The sequence below is a fragment of the Daphnia magna genome, linkage group LG4, assembly GCF_020631705.1.
Source record: "Daphnia magna isolate NIES linkage group LG4, ASM2063170v1.1, whole genome shotgun sequence".
Lineage (NCBI taxonomy): Eukaryota > Metazoa > Arthropoda > Branchiopoda > Diplostraca > Daphniidae > Daphnia > Daphnia magna.
The window spans coordinates 13,009,168-13,027,256 of record NC_059185.1 but is presented as its reverse complement, the minus strand read 5'-3'; the positions used below and the strand labels follow the sequence as shown (position 1 = coordinate 13,027,256).

The following is an 18,089-nucleotide window of genomic DNA, read 5'->3' as shown; positions in this document are numbered from 1 at the left end:
CAACAGAAAAGAGGAAAGAGGATGGGCATGAACGGATAATTTTATCATTTTTCTAAGGGACCATAGTTTGATGTATGCGGGAGATTTGAGTGCTGTTTGAGGACGCAAAGAAACTCGTCCAGCTCGTTGGAGGCTATAAACGCAACGAGGACGTGGCCGTCGCTAGGGTTCGAATCAAAGTCGTTAACACATTGGATGCGAGGATAGAAATAGAAACAGCCGCGGGACTAGATGCGCCAATGCAAAACGGGTCAGTAGTGCGTCGACGCTTCCGATTTCAAAATGCCACTCCCACAGAATGTCGTCAGGGAAGTACCACTCGCTTCTAACTGCCCCTCTCTCGAATGGCTGGAAAATGTTGGTACGGCTGCAATTTTTGGACCAAGAATAGTGAAAGGTACGTATGTGATTCATATGCAAAACACCATCCGTCTTTCAAAATCGCAGCGGTACTAAAGTTTTCCCGCCATCCGGAAGGGGCAGATTTTCACGGAGGCGATTGGTACAAGATCAAGAAGATTCTGATTTTGTTTCTCTGAAACTCTACGTTTTGATGTGCAGTAGATGGTGCAATTGCCATCCTGTTCGTAGAATTGCCATTCACGCAAATCTTGTTTACTGATTCTAGACAGACTTCACGGGAAGTCGATGATGTTCTCAATGACGATCGTTTTGCTGAAAAGCGGGCGGCCTTTCTTGTTTGCAATTTTAACGTTCACTCGATTGGGTTTTAGGATCTTAGGGTACCTATTGAAGCGTATCAAATGCAGTAGGATATTGATGTTTGGGTTCTCGTCGCAGATGCAAATGGTCCATGGCTCCAGGCACAATAATCTCTCGAGGAAAAGTGGGATGACGTCATCGATGGCAGGGGATACTCCAGAAAGGGAAATATTCCACTTTAAGCCGCTTGTCGTGACGTCACTCGCAGTTTGGCACCAATTCTGGGAAAGTGAAGTTGTTGGTTACATCGTACTTGTTTTCTTTGTTGTTGTTGCAAAGAAACGTTTGGTGGATGTTATTGTTTTCTTTTATTTGAAATGACGATCTTCAAACGAAGTAAACAGATGTTGACACTCGACGTCAACTGAAAGAGGAAGACGAAAAATTAGGGCAACCTTCTTGCAACAGACAATTATGAACAATGAGCAAAACGACGCACATCAGCGAAACAATCAGAAACGATTGATTTAGCCAAGGGGTGTGAGCTAAACGTTTGACAAGTGCCCCCCATGGGCATTAGCCATCGTGTCGCAATTCCGACGATTTCCATTAGCTAACGAGTTCTCACGAGTTTCCCCACTTCATTGACAGCAATTCAATTGACTCAAACTGAATTGATTGTGTTCGTCTTCTATGGCCTTTCCCCATCCATCGGTCGCCATCACAAGGTCAGGACCTGCCCCCTCCCCCAAGGAAAACTAAAATCTACTCCCCACCCCCCCATCCCCACTCCTAGGGGGAGCGAAAACTTGGCGCTCATCATTTCATCAAGTCATCATATCCATTGTGACCGACATTCGAGCTGGCTGTGACATGTCGTTTCTGCATGGCTCTCTGCTTAAACTAACCGGTTTAAGTGTTTATTACCAAAGTTTTCAGCCGTATTCGGCTACAACAGTTAAGTGTTGAAATACGGTGATGTATCAAGTGTAACTTGAGGTGCTGAACAATCTGTAGACTGGCTTTTATTCATCCAGTTCAACAATCAGCACTTACTTAGTTTTTGAAAAGAGAGAAAGAACAGCAACGGCAAAACGGCCAGCTGATTGTCATTTGGCGGGAATGCAGCAGCCCCACCTAATCGCCTATTGTAAATCAGTTAATTTGTGGATGGCTGTGCTGCGTTTGAATACAATTCAAGGCGAAAGAAGTTCTCTGCTCCTTTTCCAGGTCAGTTTTTATACATTTTTTTTTGTCATGACAATTTGACTTTTGAGAAGCGCCTCAAATCTTGACACCCTTTCCAAATTGCAATCGTTTGGCTTTTCTTTCCATTGATTTAAGAGAAATGTTTGCAAATGATGCAGTTAATAAATGACCTGAGTCATTTTGTTCGCTCATAAATTGTCGGCCCCGACTTTCAGAATCTTCTTCTCTGGCCACATTTCGCCATTTTGGCGCCATTTCTGCTGCGATCGTGTCATAGGGTGGGGATGGGCTATTGTTGACATCATATTCGATCTGACTAAGAATACGGGCCTGTTTTTCAGTTATAAATGGGGAGAGGTCAAAGATTATCTGTTTAGCTGACTTCATTTCATTGATTTTGTGCTCTTGTAAAAACTTAAACTTAATAAAAATTTGAATAAAATAATAATAATTATATTTATAATATTAATTTCTATAAAATAATAAATATATAAAAAAAATTTAATATAAATTTTTAAATAAAAACTTTACTTGTCTAAACTTTAAAAGGTCACGGCAGTGGAATTGTCATTTTCACGATAGACGTCTGCTCTTTTAATAAATCATCATATCAATTATTTAGAAGCCCAAAATTAGGCTAGAAACAAATGGCCAGACATGGTCAGGATGTAATAATATGGGGGTTTAAAACAATCATTTAAACACTTGAATTATCAAATGGCTGGGCTGTTTATGTAAATCACGCACCGCGGACTGGACACAATTGGAGGCAAATTTTTTTTTTTTTTTTTGGTTTCACTGTCATTTTATGGACAAAAATCACTCTGGTAATTAGCATTGAGTTTTAAACCAACGATAAGTGTTGAATGACCTTGCAAAATTTTAAATTTTGAAAATTTTAAATTTTAAATTTTTTCTTTATTTTTTCTTGTGGTTCTCCATATGAAAAAGTTGTTTTTTATTTGCCCCTTAGTGGACGAAGAAAACTTCATCAATCGTAACTCAGAATCTTTGTATTTCTTATCTGGATATGCTCGTTAATTCTATCATTTTCTAATTTACGCACATGCGGTTTGCAACAAGGCAACGTTTGGTGCTTTCAACTCGATTTCACTTCAACTTTTCTATTTTACCAGCTCCACCACTCGAGGAATTAAAAAATGGTCGAATGAGTTGCATTCAACTTGGCTAAAAGGATAATGAATTGACAACACGGCGATTCAGTCACATTTTTGTATTTTTGAAAGGAAAAGTCAATCAGTCGGGGTGTTACAGCCGAGAAAGCGAGAAATTTGACAATTTTAGTGGTTAAAGATTTCGAGTATGAGACACTTGCCTTATTTTAATTTCACCGTCGACTAAGCGCAATGCATCGCCCAGAAACGAGTCAGGGTACTACAGGACGAAGCAGCTCTCGAATGAGGCTTTTTCGTTCAGTAGTTTTAGGATTTCGACCTTGTTCTTTATTTTATAATTTCTGCGTAAAATAGAGCGCGCATCGTTGCCGTCGGATACGACAGGAATTCCCAGTTGGATGAAGAGTTTAATGGCATCGATTAAATTCGAGTTTGAATCGTTTAGACACAACAAATGGAGCGCATTCCATCCATCTTTGTCCTTTGAATTGACATCAATTCCCTTGCGGATTAAGAGTTGAATGGCGTCGGTTAAAATCGAGTTTGAATTGAACCAACACAAATAATGGAGCGCATTCCGTCCATCGTTGTCCTTTGCATTGACATCAATTCCCAGTTGGATTAAGAGTTGAATTGCGTCGATTAAATTCGAGTTTGAATTGAACCAACACAAATAATGGAGCGCATTCTGTCCACCGTTGCTCTTTGAATTGACGTCAATTCCCAGTTGGATTAAGAGTTGAATGGCGTCAATTAAATTCGAGTTTGAATTGTTCCAACACAAATAATGGAGCGCATTGTGTCCAAAAAGGCTGTCCTTTGCATTGACATCAATTCCCAGTTGGATTAAGTCGTTGATTTTTTCTATTAGACCAGACGAAGAGTCACGGGCACATAGTTGACGCAATTCTTCTTCTTTTTTTTTAATGAACTAGATTGGACAAATTTACGATAAGGTTGTTACTTCCTAACTTAGGACATAATCTATAATATTACCTTATTGTTGATGGATTCCAGTTGTTCGACGACTTCTTTCGAAGTTATTCTTTTTTTCGGGTCGTCTTCCAACATTTTCCTTAGTAAGTCATCCTTATAATAGTTGTGCAATTCACCATTAATTTCTATAATAAAGCAACAAACTCTTTATTAATAAAAATAAAAAGGGTATGGAATTAAATTGGGAATTACTTTGCATATTCACCGGATTTTTTTCAATTATGTTTTCATGAATTTCTGTTTCGCTGGAACCGTAAAGATGTTCTCCCTTCAAGAAAAGGTAACCGAAAACGAGTCCCAGGACAAACACATCGCTCTGGACGGTGCCCCAAAACTCATCCTGTTCCGCCTTTTCTTCTTTGATGAGCTTTTCCAGCACTTCCGGTGCGTACCAAGTTCTGGTTCCTCTCGCACCAGTCCACGAGTGTAATCCTTTTTCATTGACGGATTTGGCCAGTCCAAAATCAGACCATTTGATTATTATCTCTTCATTTTTGCCAGGACTTTTCATGATGAGGATGTTACTCGGTTTAATGTCCCGATGGATTAAATGCTCTGAATGGATGTGTTCCAGTCCTGAAGCTAATTGGGAAAAAACTACGATTTGACGTGGCATACGTCCATCGTATTTTTTAGGATTATCCGACTTCAAAAACAGTTGATCTAAAGAAGCGACACATAATTCCAATGCGTAGTACCTTTAACACAGTAACGAAAACGAAAAAAAAAAATCAATTTTTAAAACATATTATTCTTTAAAACAAGAAAAAATATCTTACATAAAGTGGTTATCCTTTTCACAGTGAAGAAGTTTTACGATGTTTGGATGTTTTAACTTGAGCATTGCTTCTTCTTCTCTTTCGTCGACTTTATGTAATTCAACTCTTTTTACTGCGACTTCACGACCTCCGAACTTTCCTTTAAATACCGCAGCAAAGCCACCTCGCCCGAGTAGAGCATCGCGGTCGAAGAAAATTTTCATTTCCTTCTTATCTTTGTTTTGCAAATAATAAAACGCACTCCAGCCACTGTCGTCTTTTGTCATCAGATTCATTCCGAGGTCCGTAAAAATTGTAACTGCGTCGGTTAAATTGGGGCTTGCATTGTATCGACACAAATAATGGAGCGCATTTGATCCATCGTTGGTGGTTGCTTTCGCGTCGATTCCGGATTGAATCAAGATTTGAATTGCTTTAATTAAGTTTTGGCTTGAATGATATCGACACAAAAAGTGAATTGCATTCAATCCATCGTTGTCCTTTGCATTCACGTCGGTTTTGTTTTCGATGAGAAGTTTAATGGCGTCGGTTAATTTTGGGCTGGAATAGTTTCGACACATAAGATGGAGCGCATTCCTTCCACCGTTGTCCTTTGCGTTCAGATCAATTCCGAACTGAATGAAGTTTTTAATTTTTTCCGTTAGATCCAATCGATTGTCATGCCCACACAATTCAAGCAATTCTTTTTCTTTTCCAGCAATCTAAAGTGTTCAAATTGAAATTTGTAAAGATGGTTGTTTGACTAGCATTCAATTAGTTATACCTTATCTTTGATCGATTTTAATTGGTCCCTAACTCTTTCAACATCACGACCTCCGAAATTTCTTTCAAACACCTGACCTAAGTGATCCTCCATTTTCTCAACACTCACAAAATACAAGATCGTTAAATAGTTCCGCAATAAACAGTTGTCGAATGACGATGTTGCGATGGCTTCCTTCTAGTCCTATACGCAAATGGCCAACGCCCTAAGTTGATAACGTTTTATCTTCGAACAGCGCAATAAGATTTAATTTACTGGTCAGGTTTATCAGCAGGGAAAAGTGTTTCTTACACAACGATTCGAGATCAACAGAAAATAATGAAGATCCTATGAATAAGTATGACATTTGCCATCATTGGCTCTATAATATAAATAAAAAGTCTCGATTTCCATTGCTTTGTTTTTATTAATTTACAAATTTTTCTTGGTAGTTTTTGGATGTGAAATATTTCCATTTTTGGTTATATAAATCTTATTCGTTATCGTCGTATTACCATGTGCTTATCTACATGTAGTCATCAACGAATATGCGCCTCTGCTCGTAGTGCCTATCGATGATCAAGTATCCCCCCCCCCTTTTTGTTTTCTATTTGTATATGTCTTATATTTTTTTTACTGTTCCCCTAAGCAGGAGACGTTTCTCCTATTTTAAATTCATGATCTAACCTTCTGTTGATTCCGTCAATTGCCTTTCGACAAAATGACCTGAATAAACCAGGTTAATTATTTCTTATGTAAGCCACCTTTTTTTGTAGTTTATTTCTACGCATTTCTAATTTTATGCAAACAAACCGACAAGTGTTTACATTTCTTTAAAAACCTGTTAATGTCAGCCCAATATATGAGGCAGTTGACTGGGAACAACAAAGTTTTCAAATTATCAGCTGGGATTTTTCCGTTGACCAATCCACTTATCTTGACGTGTGTTGACGCTGTTTGGTCCAATCTTTTAAACAGCGATTTTCAACTACGTACGAAATAAGGGCTGATTTAAAGGCTTTAATTGCAGTCGTGGACGATGGACTGGACGTGGACGAGCCGTCAGCCGTTTGCCCATTTCAAATGGCCCATTTGATTGATGAAAACTAAAGTTGGCAACGCTGGGCTGTCAATCAAACATGAAAGAGCTGGAAAGAGTTGGATGTACAAAACTGAAAGGGATTCTCTGCCAGCAGGCACAAAAATAGACTTTTTTAGATTTATAACTGATTCTGTTTGACTTTAAGGTCAGATAATCTGATCTTAATGAACAACCCGTAAAAAATGCATTTGTGAATGGGCTAGTTTGTTTAACGCATTCATTTCTTTCATACTCTTTGCAAATGAAATACGACTTCATCTTTATTCATTTCTATTGGATTGATAATGAAAAAAAATGTCTCAATTTATAAATGTCTGTGTTTTTTAAATATTTCATTCTAGGGTGGGCAGACGAAACCCAGTACACATTTGAATAGTGGAAGGATGGTGAATCTTGTGCAGGGTCAACTTAAGGAAAAATCAAGTAAGTGTAATTGCTTTCTTGCTCTGCAAATATCATTTGATTTACAAATTTTTGTAGCTCATTCATTTCTATTGTCAATATTTACAGTTGTCTGAGACGTGGAGTGGGAATAAGCCATTTAATGTGCAGGATTGACCATTGTGTTGAAGAAAGTTATAGCAGAAAAGACTTCAATGGTATCATGAAGAAAACATTTAGGAAGAGATGGTATCTGCACAAGATGCATGTGTTATTAAGCTCAATTTGGTTGAAACATTCACCTTAAACCTCCAGGTTGGTGAATTTTACTTCATTCTTTTCCTCTCGTATTCATTTTGGCTACTCAGACATTCATTGGGAGAGTGTGGCAGATAAAAGAAATGCCTTAACTTTGTTTTCTTTTTGCTCTTCGGTTACGATATAGAATCTGGAGGCTTTCGTGTGGCAAAGCGTAAAACGTTCATTCTTAGTCAACTCACTTGCGATTGGGGCTGATTTCATTTGCGGCGCAGTCTAATTTTTGGCACCGATATGTAGTATGAATTTTAGTTTATGCGTGTCTTTTTGAAAGCAGGTTCTCTGTTTGTTTTTAAAGTTGGGTGGCCTAAAATTCCGGCCGTGGGATGATTGACGTCTATATTTGTTTTGGATATCTGCAATTTCGAGTTCACCTCCCACGGTTATCAGATATAGTTTCGGTTACTTGATTAATTTCTACGCGTTTTTCGCTACGATTCTCTGTTGTCTTCTGTGTCGTACTTATTTTTTGGCTTTTGTTTTTCGAAGCAAAATAAGGCAGACAAAGTGAAAATCTATTCGAATTCAAGGTAAACGAAATTCAATGCCATTCGATAAGAAATTTGTCGTAGCTCTGTCTGAAAATTCAAAAAAAATTTAGAAAGGGGAAAAAGGGAAAGTTCACATTGAAACAAGATAAAACTGCATTTTAAAAAATGTTGCGTAATGCCCTCGTCCGTTTCTTGCTGTTGCACGACGTGTCATTTTAGGCCTTTCCACTTCACAGTCCGTATTCCACGGATTCCACTTTTGTTTTAGTAGAGGCGAGTCATCAATTAAACGTTCGGCGCTTCGATTGAGATCGACGCTAAATCTTTATTTCCCTGGATTTGCAGAATTACCAGGTACTTTGTCCCGAAAGTAGGGCTGGGTGTGAGAGGCTGGCAGTTTCCCGAAAAATCATAAATAACGCGTCCTTGAAAGTTGGGTACGAATTTCTTTTTTTTTTATATTTTTGAATATTAGATAAAAGGTTGTGTTGCTATAATGCGTGTTAGCCCTGACTCGATCAGAATAAGACCAGTGTCTGTATTGCAGTCGTCCTTCGAGCGGGTTCCAAAATTCAATTTCGTTCCAGCGCACCGTAGAATAACAAGGGACTGTCTCTCTCCTTTCTTTTTCTATTTTTTTATTTTTTATTTGTCTGTGTAAACTATCCGTCAGTGCTTTTTAGTAGCTGGGATAACCAAGAAGCAGAAAAAACAAAATTGAAAATTGGCTTGAAGCTGAATCTCACAATGGGGACCTCAGATATAAAGCGACTGGTGCAAACGAGGTCCCGATCAGACGGTGGCCAGTCCTCGACAAAACTACATTAGAATTTGCTAAAATCTTTCTTTTAAATTCACTGTTTGTGATTCTGGACGTTAAATTGTGACTAGGGTTTGTTTCGTTTGATCTTTCATTCGTTATTGAAGAAAATAATAACGGGACAAAGGACAAAAGAAATTGGGTGGGCGAGTTTTCGCAAGTGGAAGCTCATCCAGGCAATTTCTTTGTTCTTTGTCGATTAATGTATTCTTCAAAACGTGATCGATAAATAGTTAAATTTGAATCGAGAAGAGATGTATTGAAATCGCTGTTCCAAGCTGGAATGCACATCAACATTTGCAATTAGGGAATTCGTCTATAGACGCTCAACATTCGTAGCTATTGGGTCAAGTCTTCCTCTAGGAAAACGCCGGTGAAATGAGTGAAGCGACGGCCGTACAGCAACACCTTGTCCGACATTTCCGAAATCTCCACCCAGACTTGATCGTTTTTGATCAAACCGAGCGTCGATTCGAGCGCAAACGTTTCGAACGTACCGCCCGTGTTGGTCGCGTGCGAATAGCCAGAGCCGATCCAATTGCCGTTTTTGATCAAACTGATTTGAAAGCGATAGGAAGGCACCACGGGAGTCTCGTTGTACAGTCCGGCCGTCAGTTGCGTGTACGGGAAATAGGCCACTCCCGAAATGGAGAAACTGTACTTGCCCGCACGAGGGGCCACGAACTTGCCCGTTTGCAAATTCATGGCTCCCCCGATGTTCAATTGCTCCACGTCGAACGGAATGGGGATGTTGGTTTCCATGAACGGACTGCTCCTCGTCACGTAGAAATAAGTGGACGCCGATTTCACGTCGACGTAGCCGATCCATTTTTGCATCTCTGTTTTTCATTGTTTAAAATTGGCTTATTTTTATCAATTGAGAGATTGGTGTGATTGCGAATTATACCTTTAGCATTGGGGTGAAAATTGCAGTAAACTGTTTCCACGGATCGAGTTCCCATAACGGAATACAATCCGCTTATTCGATGTCCGATGTGTTGCAAATCCGAACATGATGTCGGCATTTTTCCAATGTCCGTCACGGCGCTCGTTCTCTCTTGTTTTTGGGTTTCACAGTTTCAAAAATGAATAAAGAACAACACCATAAAATGTAGATCGTCAGACTTACCGCTTAACTTGATGGCTAAATCGTCCACGATGGCTTTTGTTTCTGCAAAATCAAAGCGAAATGTTGCATGCTAATTCGTCATCGTAAACTTTCTTAATTGAACGCCGAGTCACGAGAATACCGTGCAACTTGATCTCCACCTCGTCGCCGTGCCGCTCGTTTTGCAACGCAATCACAATCGCGTTTTGCTGTTGGATTTTCGATTCGAGGCCAATCACTTTCGTTTCTAAACGGACGATTTTTGCTTCCAAAACTTCTTTGATTTCAGCCTTCTCGCCCCGCCCCAAAACAAAAATTCAATTGTCGGGGGTGTTATTTCGAATGACAAATTTATGATTGACTTACGTAGTTTTTCGCCAATTGTTGCACCGTGTCTTCGAAGGATTGGCCGTTCGCGTTGGTGTAAATTGTGCAAGCCAAAAAGAGCCAAAACAAATTAATCAACGCATCCAAATGACGGGCCATCTTTTCGCTGTTCAGCAAAGCGCACTGTTGCAATCCTTTCTAGATGACGATCACTGTCCAATTGTCGTTGTACTCACCGGAATACGTCAATACGCCACACTGACGGCCAGGGGGAGGGTTTTGAAATACGTCAAGTTTCTTGTTTTCAAACGTACCATGTAACTGAAAGCGGCTAGAATTTTGGATTTCCCAGTCTGTTCCCAGCACTTCTTTTTTATTCACGTGTACCTCCGCCCCTTCTCTCAAAGAGCTGTGCTGCACGTCTTTTTTTTTTGTGTGGAAGGTTCAGGTATACAACTCAATTCATCACCTGGTATCGAAAGTTGTTGTAAAACTTTATGGCCATCTGGGAGGGGACGCTCGCGCTTGGTCGTTTGATCAATGATGGATGTTTGGAAAGAGTGAGCGACACACGTCACGAACGCTTTTGGGGGTTCTAGTTTTCCAAAGGAGGGGGGGGGAGAGTTATTAAGAGGCCGAGTATTATGTTGTGGTGTTCGTTGTGCATTAAGAATCATGCAATAATTTCATGATTTTGCAATCATCGTTGGTGATGAGGGAAAAGACGCAAGAAATTAAGGGGAAGGGGATCATTTTGCATATTTGATGTTGTATGTGTACTTGAATGGATTATAGAGAAGCGAGCCGTGCTTATAACTAACACGTTTGGTTTTGATGTTGGAATTGATTTGAATTAGCGATTCATCACGAATGAGTAAGTGCCTTTTAAAGTTGTGTTTACTGTGTTTGTATAGATTTTTTTTTTAAATATTTTATTCTTTAAAATTGCAGTTTTTTGGTCTGCGTTCAATAAGTAGGTTACCTTTGGGGGGGGGGGACATTCACGAGACTTTGGTCATGCGTGTGACATAGGTTGGGCTTTATCGAAAGCACCAACTGTTGTATGGTAATGACTCGCTTTTTGTGCATTAATTCTTTGCTTAGACCCAAACAATTAAACTTTGCCTTTCGGTCTTTCATTTGGCTTTCAAGTGTCAGGGCTAAACTATAGACCCACTTACTCGGATCGCTCGTTTGCTTTGTTAAGTCCCAAAAAACTGTTTTCACTGATTGATTCCGCTAATAGTTTGTCTCGTACAACTGAGATCTTCGCAGGAACGTGGGATTTTTGGATTTCCGGGTGTTTGACTGGATCCTGACGTCGTTTCAATTGATCTGCCAGCAATTATTATCTGATTTCTCAGAGCTTTGGCTTTGGCTACGCAGATTTATGTTTTCCTGTTTCAGTATGTCCAGGAGGACATTCTTTCTCTGAAGAGCCGACTTCATTTTGATCCACAAACTAAATGAAAAAAGGTACTTGATTTAGTTAATTAAAGTGAAAAGAACTCTAATGTAAAAAAAAGTCTATAAAGTTGTCTCTTAGCTGTTCCAGTTGCTCTTCTCCGATAAAAACTAGCCATCACACAAGACAATCACAAAGCCAAAATAAATGGGATGACAGTGATGCATCACGCCATGTTGTATGACTCCATTGGATTACGACTGCCTTTTTATTACGGTGTCATCGAACGATACAAGTTGTTTCCCCAAGTTCACGAACCAGTGCATTTCTACATAGGACTCTAACCAATCGATTTTACCATCATTTATCGATTGGGTAGTTGTTTTCATCCTTTCTACAGATTGTTCTGCACGTGAAGCAAATCGAGACCATCGACATTTCTTCTGGTATGTGTTTACAAATGGTTTTCGTGTTCAAACATTGGAACAACAGAGTGCACACTTACATGTAATATTTGACTAACTTTAGTTTTTTATTTGCTTCACGTGCTGAACATTTGCGAAATCGGATGTTCCAAAATAATAGGGACTGAAATTCTAAAAATTAAAAGGTGAAAAGGTAAATTACATTGAACAAATGTGATAAAATTTGGTTTCATAATCTATTTTACTAACCAACAGTGAATTGAAAATTTTTAGGGTTTTGGACATTCAATGGAATTGGACCACAAAACTTCCAGCAATCCTAGGGAAAGTCCCTTGAATGAATCCCTGTTAAAAAATCAACCATATGAAACTTAATTAACGATTGAGGCTGGAAAATATTAGATATATTTTGAAATAAATATAGTAACAAGTCTTAACAATTCATTAATTGGAATGCTAGCAGCTGGAACCAGGAAACAATGGATTCATGTTATAAAGTTAAAACACCTTGTAATTTCATTTGATTTGCAAATCCTAGAACAAAAGTCTGTTCATTTGATTTTTATAGTTGTTTCTACAAAGCTTTTATCTTAAAGATCTGTCTTCTTTTAAATTGTTGAATAAATCACAGGATTGGTGATGTTTTTACATGAAAAACCATATTCATAGCACTTAATATGCACCTTTCATAACAATTATTCTTCTAAGCAAATAATACAAACACACCTTGACATCATGTTACATTTTATTCATTCCAAGTCAGCAAATGAAATGGCAGAGATTGATTGTGAATAAAAAAGAGATTGCCTGGTCATTGCATTTCAAAATATTGCAAAGAGTTAATGACAGATAATAAACTATATGGATTCTGGAGCTGAATCAGCAGATCATTTAGGAGCAATCTTCTTCATCCTTGGCAATGGCTAGAAGGATCTAGTGGATGAATTGATTTGATCAGCTCTTTACAACGCTGTTGCAGCTTACGATACTGATATTACGATGAATTTCGTTTACTATCGATTTTTATTTTATTGGGTTTTGTAAATTTTTTTTTTATTGTGTTTCCACTCCGTGATATTAAATACAAAAAATTTTGCCTTTTCGCCCTCGTTTTTTAAAAATGGAATGTCAGATGTTTTTGAGGGAACTGTTTTTCAGTCTGGTGTGTGAATTGTATTTCAAGTTTGCTTACTTTTCATGGATGTTCCATACACAAGGGATCCAAATACCAATCGAAATCATAGGGTAGACAAAGTTCGAGGTGAAAAGCGCAATGAAGCGAAGACCATCATTCGAGCTGTATTTTGTTGTTTATCGGACAGGATATTGGTATTCTGTACTAATTGCGAGTGTGTGGGTCTCAATGCTTTTCAAACAGTGGGTGTGCAGCTTCTATAATTCGTTTTATTTCCCAGGACTAGACAGTTAAATTGAATGCTCAAAAACGGATAAAGCATGTATAGCAGACGGGAGAAATCACGTGTTTTTCGACAACAGGAATGTTAGACATTGAAGCCAACAGAATCATGCATTATGCATGCGTGATACTCGAGGAAATAGTACGTTTCTATTCTTTATTTTATTGTCAAAATAAGAGGTTTTTAAGGACGTTTGTTAAAAACTTTAAAAGACCACTTTTTAAATTAATTTTTCACTTTTTGAGAAGGTTTGACAACGTCTAATTTGTAAGAAAAAAAAGGGAGAAGGGGTAACAAAAAAAGTATATAAAGCCGTCTGACCACAACGTAAAAACATGTAGAATCTTGCCGGTGTCAATTCGAATTGAACAGTTGTGGGTCGAAGATGAGTATTGATTCAAGTCGTAGGATTAAATAGCTTTTAGTACTGGTTTGTTCTTCCAATTAGAAGTCATGTGAAAGTGTTTAAGAATGTAATCTATCATAGATGTGCCGGAGTTCGTGATTGAACATATCTAGATTTCAAGAGTGGTAAAGTAAATCTTGCATGCTTCAAACATGTGATTCCCATCTTAGTTTTATGTTAAAATTTTAAGTCTGTTGTTGATTGTTTAAAGGCAAACCATAAATTATATTTTTAATATTTTACAGACCTCTACTCAAGGTGTGTGGCTTTATCTGACTGACTTTTGTCCATTTTTTATGTGAGTGGGCACCATTGGGGTTGGGTGCATGTGGTATGCCTCGCTTCTTATTTGTAAATAATTTGAATTGCTTCTTACTTTCCACGTTTCCTTGTTTTCTTTCAATCTGTGCTAGGTGGTGGCATCTTCCATGCTATCTTGGTTCCCAATTGAATTTGTTTGCTACAAGGAACACATCTTTCCTGTACAATGGTGGATGACCAGTTGACAGCATGTATTGGATCTGGGCTTTTGACTGGTTTTCTGGTGATTTTTCATCTCTGCAATGGGGACTGTAGTGATATGGAGGTGGTAACCTTGCATTTCTGAGTTCAAAGTTGCCTGTAATGGTGTAGTTGTCAAGTTCGTGTGCTTTTTACCAGTTTCTGGATTTTTTCGTGTTTCGTCGTCTGGTGCTTCGTTGTTGCTGCAAGGATTCGAATCGTGGTAATTACATTCCCTGAATTCTTGTTGCGTTTCATTGGATGATGATAGCATTCTATGATGCATCCGTTATACGCGACGGCTCTGCAGCACGACCATGAGATCCCTTGCCCTCACTGATGTTTCTATTTCATAACTCAAGGGTTCAGTTTTTTCGAGTTTGTACATTTGTCCTTTTTTTGGTAGGTCTTTCCAGGGTTTGCCGGCGTTGCTTTGTCGTGTACAGTTCGTGACGCTGTTTCAAACTGGTAATTATATTAACGTCTTTTGTCTTGGTCCTGATCGCCACGCCTCTCTCCTTGTGGGAAGATGGGTGCCTCATTTATGAAAGGGATACATTAAATGGCCATGTAGGAAGCAACTGCGTCTATCTTGTCTGTGGGTTGTGCCGTATACGGGGCAACAGTTTGACATCGCCTTCATCCTGTTTTTTTTAAATACTATTTTTGTAGGGTTGGGGCAGTCTGTGGTTTTGAGGTGGATTCCGTACCTTAGGTAATGTTCTTGTCTTAGTCGTGCTGAACTGATCCAAATGATGTTTTCATCTTTCGGGTATGATATTATTATGATTCCCTTTATTTCACTGATGGAACAGTTTGGCATTATTTCTATGTTCCTTTCTCGCTTTTAATGTTTTAAAATTCTGGGTAGGTGTTGACTTGGTGGGTTTGCCGTTCGTCGTGTTGGAAATGTGGCATTCGAGTGGCGCTGTGTCGCTGTTCTAGCCTTGGTAAGTTTTTTTTTTTTTTGCTCTTTTACTTTTCGAATGATTATATCCAAGTACCGCCCCAAACTGAAGGCCGGTGTTGATTGGTCAACCTTTATGATGTTGGTTACCTTCGTATAATAATTGTTGGTTGTGTTTGCGAATTAATTCCGCGTTTTGTCTATTCAGGATCTGCTGTGGCGATCATCTGCAGACGTTTCCTTATGGGTCTGGTGTCACGTTCACCGTGGGGTCGGAACGGCGTGTGGTGTTCTTATCGAACTGTATGCTTCCAGACTTCAGGTAATATTCTTTTGTTTATCGTGCTGAATTGTTCCAGGTGATGGTTCATCTTTCGGGTATGATATTATTATGATTCCCTTTACTTCACTGATGGAACAGTTGGCCACCTTTCTGCCTTTTTCATTTTGATTTTAATGTATTACATTTTTCTGCAGGTGTTCTGCTGGTGGGGTTGTCGATTCAGTTTTTCGGCGTGTACGGAGTGCGGCAATTACTTCATGCCATGCAGTTTCCCTTGCTGTTGTGGTGTAATTCGCTTTTCTTTTCGCATTTTGCTATTCGGATGATTAACTCTTATACCGCCCCAGACTGAAGGGTTGTGTTGAGTGGTAACACGCTGACCGTAGTTGCGTTCATACGAAGTTTTTCCACTGTGTATCGAAATTAATGGTGGTGTGTTTAATTTTTCTTCAGGGTTTGTTGTGGCAAATTGCTGTCGGCATATCGTCATGGCGCCATTATGGGTAAGTCGGTTGTTGCTTGTCTATAAAGAACATTCATCGCGATCGCCACACGTCCATCCCATCAGTGGGATGAGTTGTGCCAAGATAACGAACGGGGATAAGAAATAGCTGCGTAGGAAGCAATCGAGATTGTATCATGTCTATGGGTTGTGCCGTTTACGTTGGCGACAGTTTGACATCGCTCATATTCCGATATTCTTCGTCTTCTAATATTTATTTCTTGATAGGACCGAATTGGTTGCAGATCCAGCTATGGAGCCGTTGATTGTGCTCTAGATGGCCTTTTCCATTCCCCCGGTTCTGTTTGACTAGTTGCCAGCAACTAATCGTGTTACCGCTCCCTTCTAGTGAGCACTTTTGTTCTTTATTTTAAAACAATGAATTCTATGGTCACGCTAGTATAATCGACGGGATTAAGTATCTCATTTAGCGTTTCTTGCTCTTTAAGCTGGGGTTATGGTTTGTTCTTTACCGGAATGATGTGTTGATTATTGGTACGTGTTAATGATCAGATGATTTAATTTTTTGCGACGTTTGCGACGAATTGCGACGAATTGCGACGTGGGGCAGTCGACGGATATGTAATCAGGAGTTCACTGGTGCGGTTGCTGTGGAGATTGGTTACGTACAACATTCTTGGTATGCTGCTTGGCGTGGGCGTCGTTCAATTCGAGAATGGTTTGGATCAAGACTGACTCACGGATTTAAGATGAGCTTGAATTTTTGTTGTGACATTTAACTTTTTACCGTTTGCATCAATATGTTCTAACGTATTCTATTCCCTCTTCGTCCTCTAATGTTTGTTTCATGACAGGATTAAATTAGTTGGAGATTTAGCTATGGAGCTTTCGGTCTATGTTAGATGGTCTGTTCATTCCGTCGATCTTTTTGGGTAGTTGCTGCTATTCGTGATACCATTTCCTTCTGATGACATTTGTTTCATTTTTCGTGATCTATTATTCCTTTTGTCACGTCTTTATACTCCATGGCCTATGTAACGGTCTTCCCTAATGTTCTTGGGCTATGGAGGGTTTCTTGTGGGTCGTTGTTGATTATTAAATGATTTGACTGGTAGCTCCGAAATTGTTTTTTTAGTGTGGGCTTTTGTTCTAAGGAAATGTGATTGCCAAACCGTTTATTTGGCAGGTCGTTTCATTCATTGACATCTTTTTTCCGTACAGCGTGAGGAATTAGGTACGTTTGGGTCTATGGTTTTACTTTGGCATGTGTATAAAAGATCAGAGATCTAAATTTTGAGTATTGGATATGAATTTCTGACAGTGATAGATGTTTCTTTCCTGGAAGCAGTTTTTGTTGTCGATTGTGTGATAGGTGGGTCCCAGGGATGTCCGAGGGTTTCAATATGACACAAATACGTTGCTAAATAAGCTATAGGATAGTGTTGTATGTAACTAAGGTATTTTCTATTTAGATGGGAATTGGGCTGTTTCGTCATACGTGGTATGGAGATTCGGTCAGTTTCCATCGCAGTCTTGTTCATGTATAATTGTTAGTTTAATCGTTGAGATGCAAATATATCCTGTCATGCAATTCACATCTCCCGGCTTTCAGTTTCAACTGGCATTGCTCCGAAACATGTACTTAACGTTGATATAAGGAAACATAAATTTGTTCCTATTCGTATCTAAAATGAATTTTCGGTAGGTTTAACAAACCAGTGATATTGAATTTCAGTCCTGATTAGAATAGTTAGCTGTTTCAACATTATGGGTTTATTTCATTCAACATTATGGGTTTATTTTTCATCTTAAAGTATGACGTTTTACTTGTCCCAGTTCAAAATTCAGCTTAATTCTTTCCAATTTCTTAAGTTTTTAACGTTGGTGTAGGATTTGTTGACGCGGGTTGCAATGTGCGTGTATTTGTGAGGTCTCAATAACTTAGGAATCTCCGTTTTGTTGCGGAGATTAAAAGTAGACCGCAGTTTGTTATTGCTTGTGCGTGCAGTGTACGTATGTTTCCTGATGTGAAAACCACAATGACGTAATGATAATGACGTCTACTAACGATCTTTGCTTTAGGTGAACTTTAATTTGTATGAATTTCATAATTTTTTTGGTTCATCTGCGTAAAGTGATCTGAACGTGTATCCGTTTCTTCTGGTATTTTTCCATTCACGTCTTTATTTCCACCGGGATATCCGACGAC

The 18,089-nt window shown here is 38.9% G+C and overlaps 2 protein-coding genes and 1 long non-coding RNA gene across 16 annotated transcripts in view; 2 read left to right on the top strand and 1 right to left on the bottom strand.

Moving 5' to 3' along the window:
- The window catches only part of LOC116921044 (putative ankyrin repeat protein RF_0381), a 37,352-nt gene extending 31,629 nt beyond the window's left edge, over positions 1–5,723 (bottom strand). Inside the window, exons 1-5 of one of the 3 annotated variants that reach the window (XM_045172824.1) lie at positions 5,547–5,723; positions 4,784–5,484; positions 4,197–4,702; positions 4,005–4,129; positions 3,092–3,939 (exon numbers count right to left, since the gene is read on the bottom strand). In XM_045172824.1, coding sequence (XP_045028759.1) covers positions 3,268–3,939; positions 4,005–4,129; positions 4,197–4,702; positions 4,784–5,484; positions 5,547–5,639 — 2,097 coding nt within the window. In that variant the 5' untranslated portion in view covers positions 5,640–5,723 and the 3' untranslated portion in view covers positions 3,092–3,267. Of the gene's footprint in view, positions 1–3,091; positions 3,940–4,004; positions 4,130–4,196; positions 4,703–4,783; positions 5,485–5,546 lie in introns of those variants that run through there. The other 2 variants (XM_045172823.1, XM_045172822.1) reach the window with 2 other exon arrangements.
- LOC116920425 lies at positions 733–12,638 on the top strand. Of its 9 annotated transcripts, none has more exons than XR_006645980.1 (7): positions 733–1,893; positions 6,969–7,050; positions 7,138–7,323; positions 8,491–11,548; positions 11,608–11,923; positions 12,063–12,095; positions 12,176–12,638. It is a non-coding gene; the product is annotated as an uncharacterized LOC116920425 (long non-coding RNA). The 9 variants fall into 9 exon arrangements; XR_006645976.1 differs by lacking the exon at positions 733–1,893 and adding an exon at positions 6,569–6,772; XR_006645977.1 differs by lacking the exon at positions 733–1,893 and adding an exon at positions 6,587–6,772 and having other exon boundaries at positions 11,348–11,548.
- Positions 12,639–13,630: 992 nt separating this feature from the next.
- LOC116920371 lies at positions 13,631–16,994 on the top strand. Of its 4 annotated transcripts, none has more exons than XR_006645907.1 (11): positions 13,633–13,851; positions 13,972–14,057; positions 14,140–14,312; positions 14,387–14,450; positions 14,634–14,695; positions 14,900–14,942; positions 15,099–15,177; positions 15,343–15,456; positions 15,612–15,785; positions 15,871–15,920; positions 16,148–16,994. XR_006645907.1 is itself a non-coding variant. In XM_045172803.1 (9 exons), the coding sequence occupies exons 3-9, from the start codon at positions 14,214–14,216 to the stop codon at positions 16,183–16,185; spliced, it is 510 nt and encodes a 169-aa protein (XP_045028738.1). In that variant the 5' UTR covers positions 13,631–13,851; positions 13,972–14,057; positions 14,140–14,213; the 3' UTR covers positions 16,186–16,994. The 4 variants fall into 4 exon arrangements, 1 of the variants encoding a protein (XP_045028738.1); XR_006645908.1 differs by having other exon boundaries at positions 15,612–15,799; XR_006645906.1 differs by having other exon boundaries at positions 15,612–15,802.
- Positions 16,995–18,089: the final 1,095 nt, after the last annotated feature.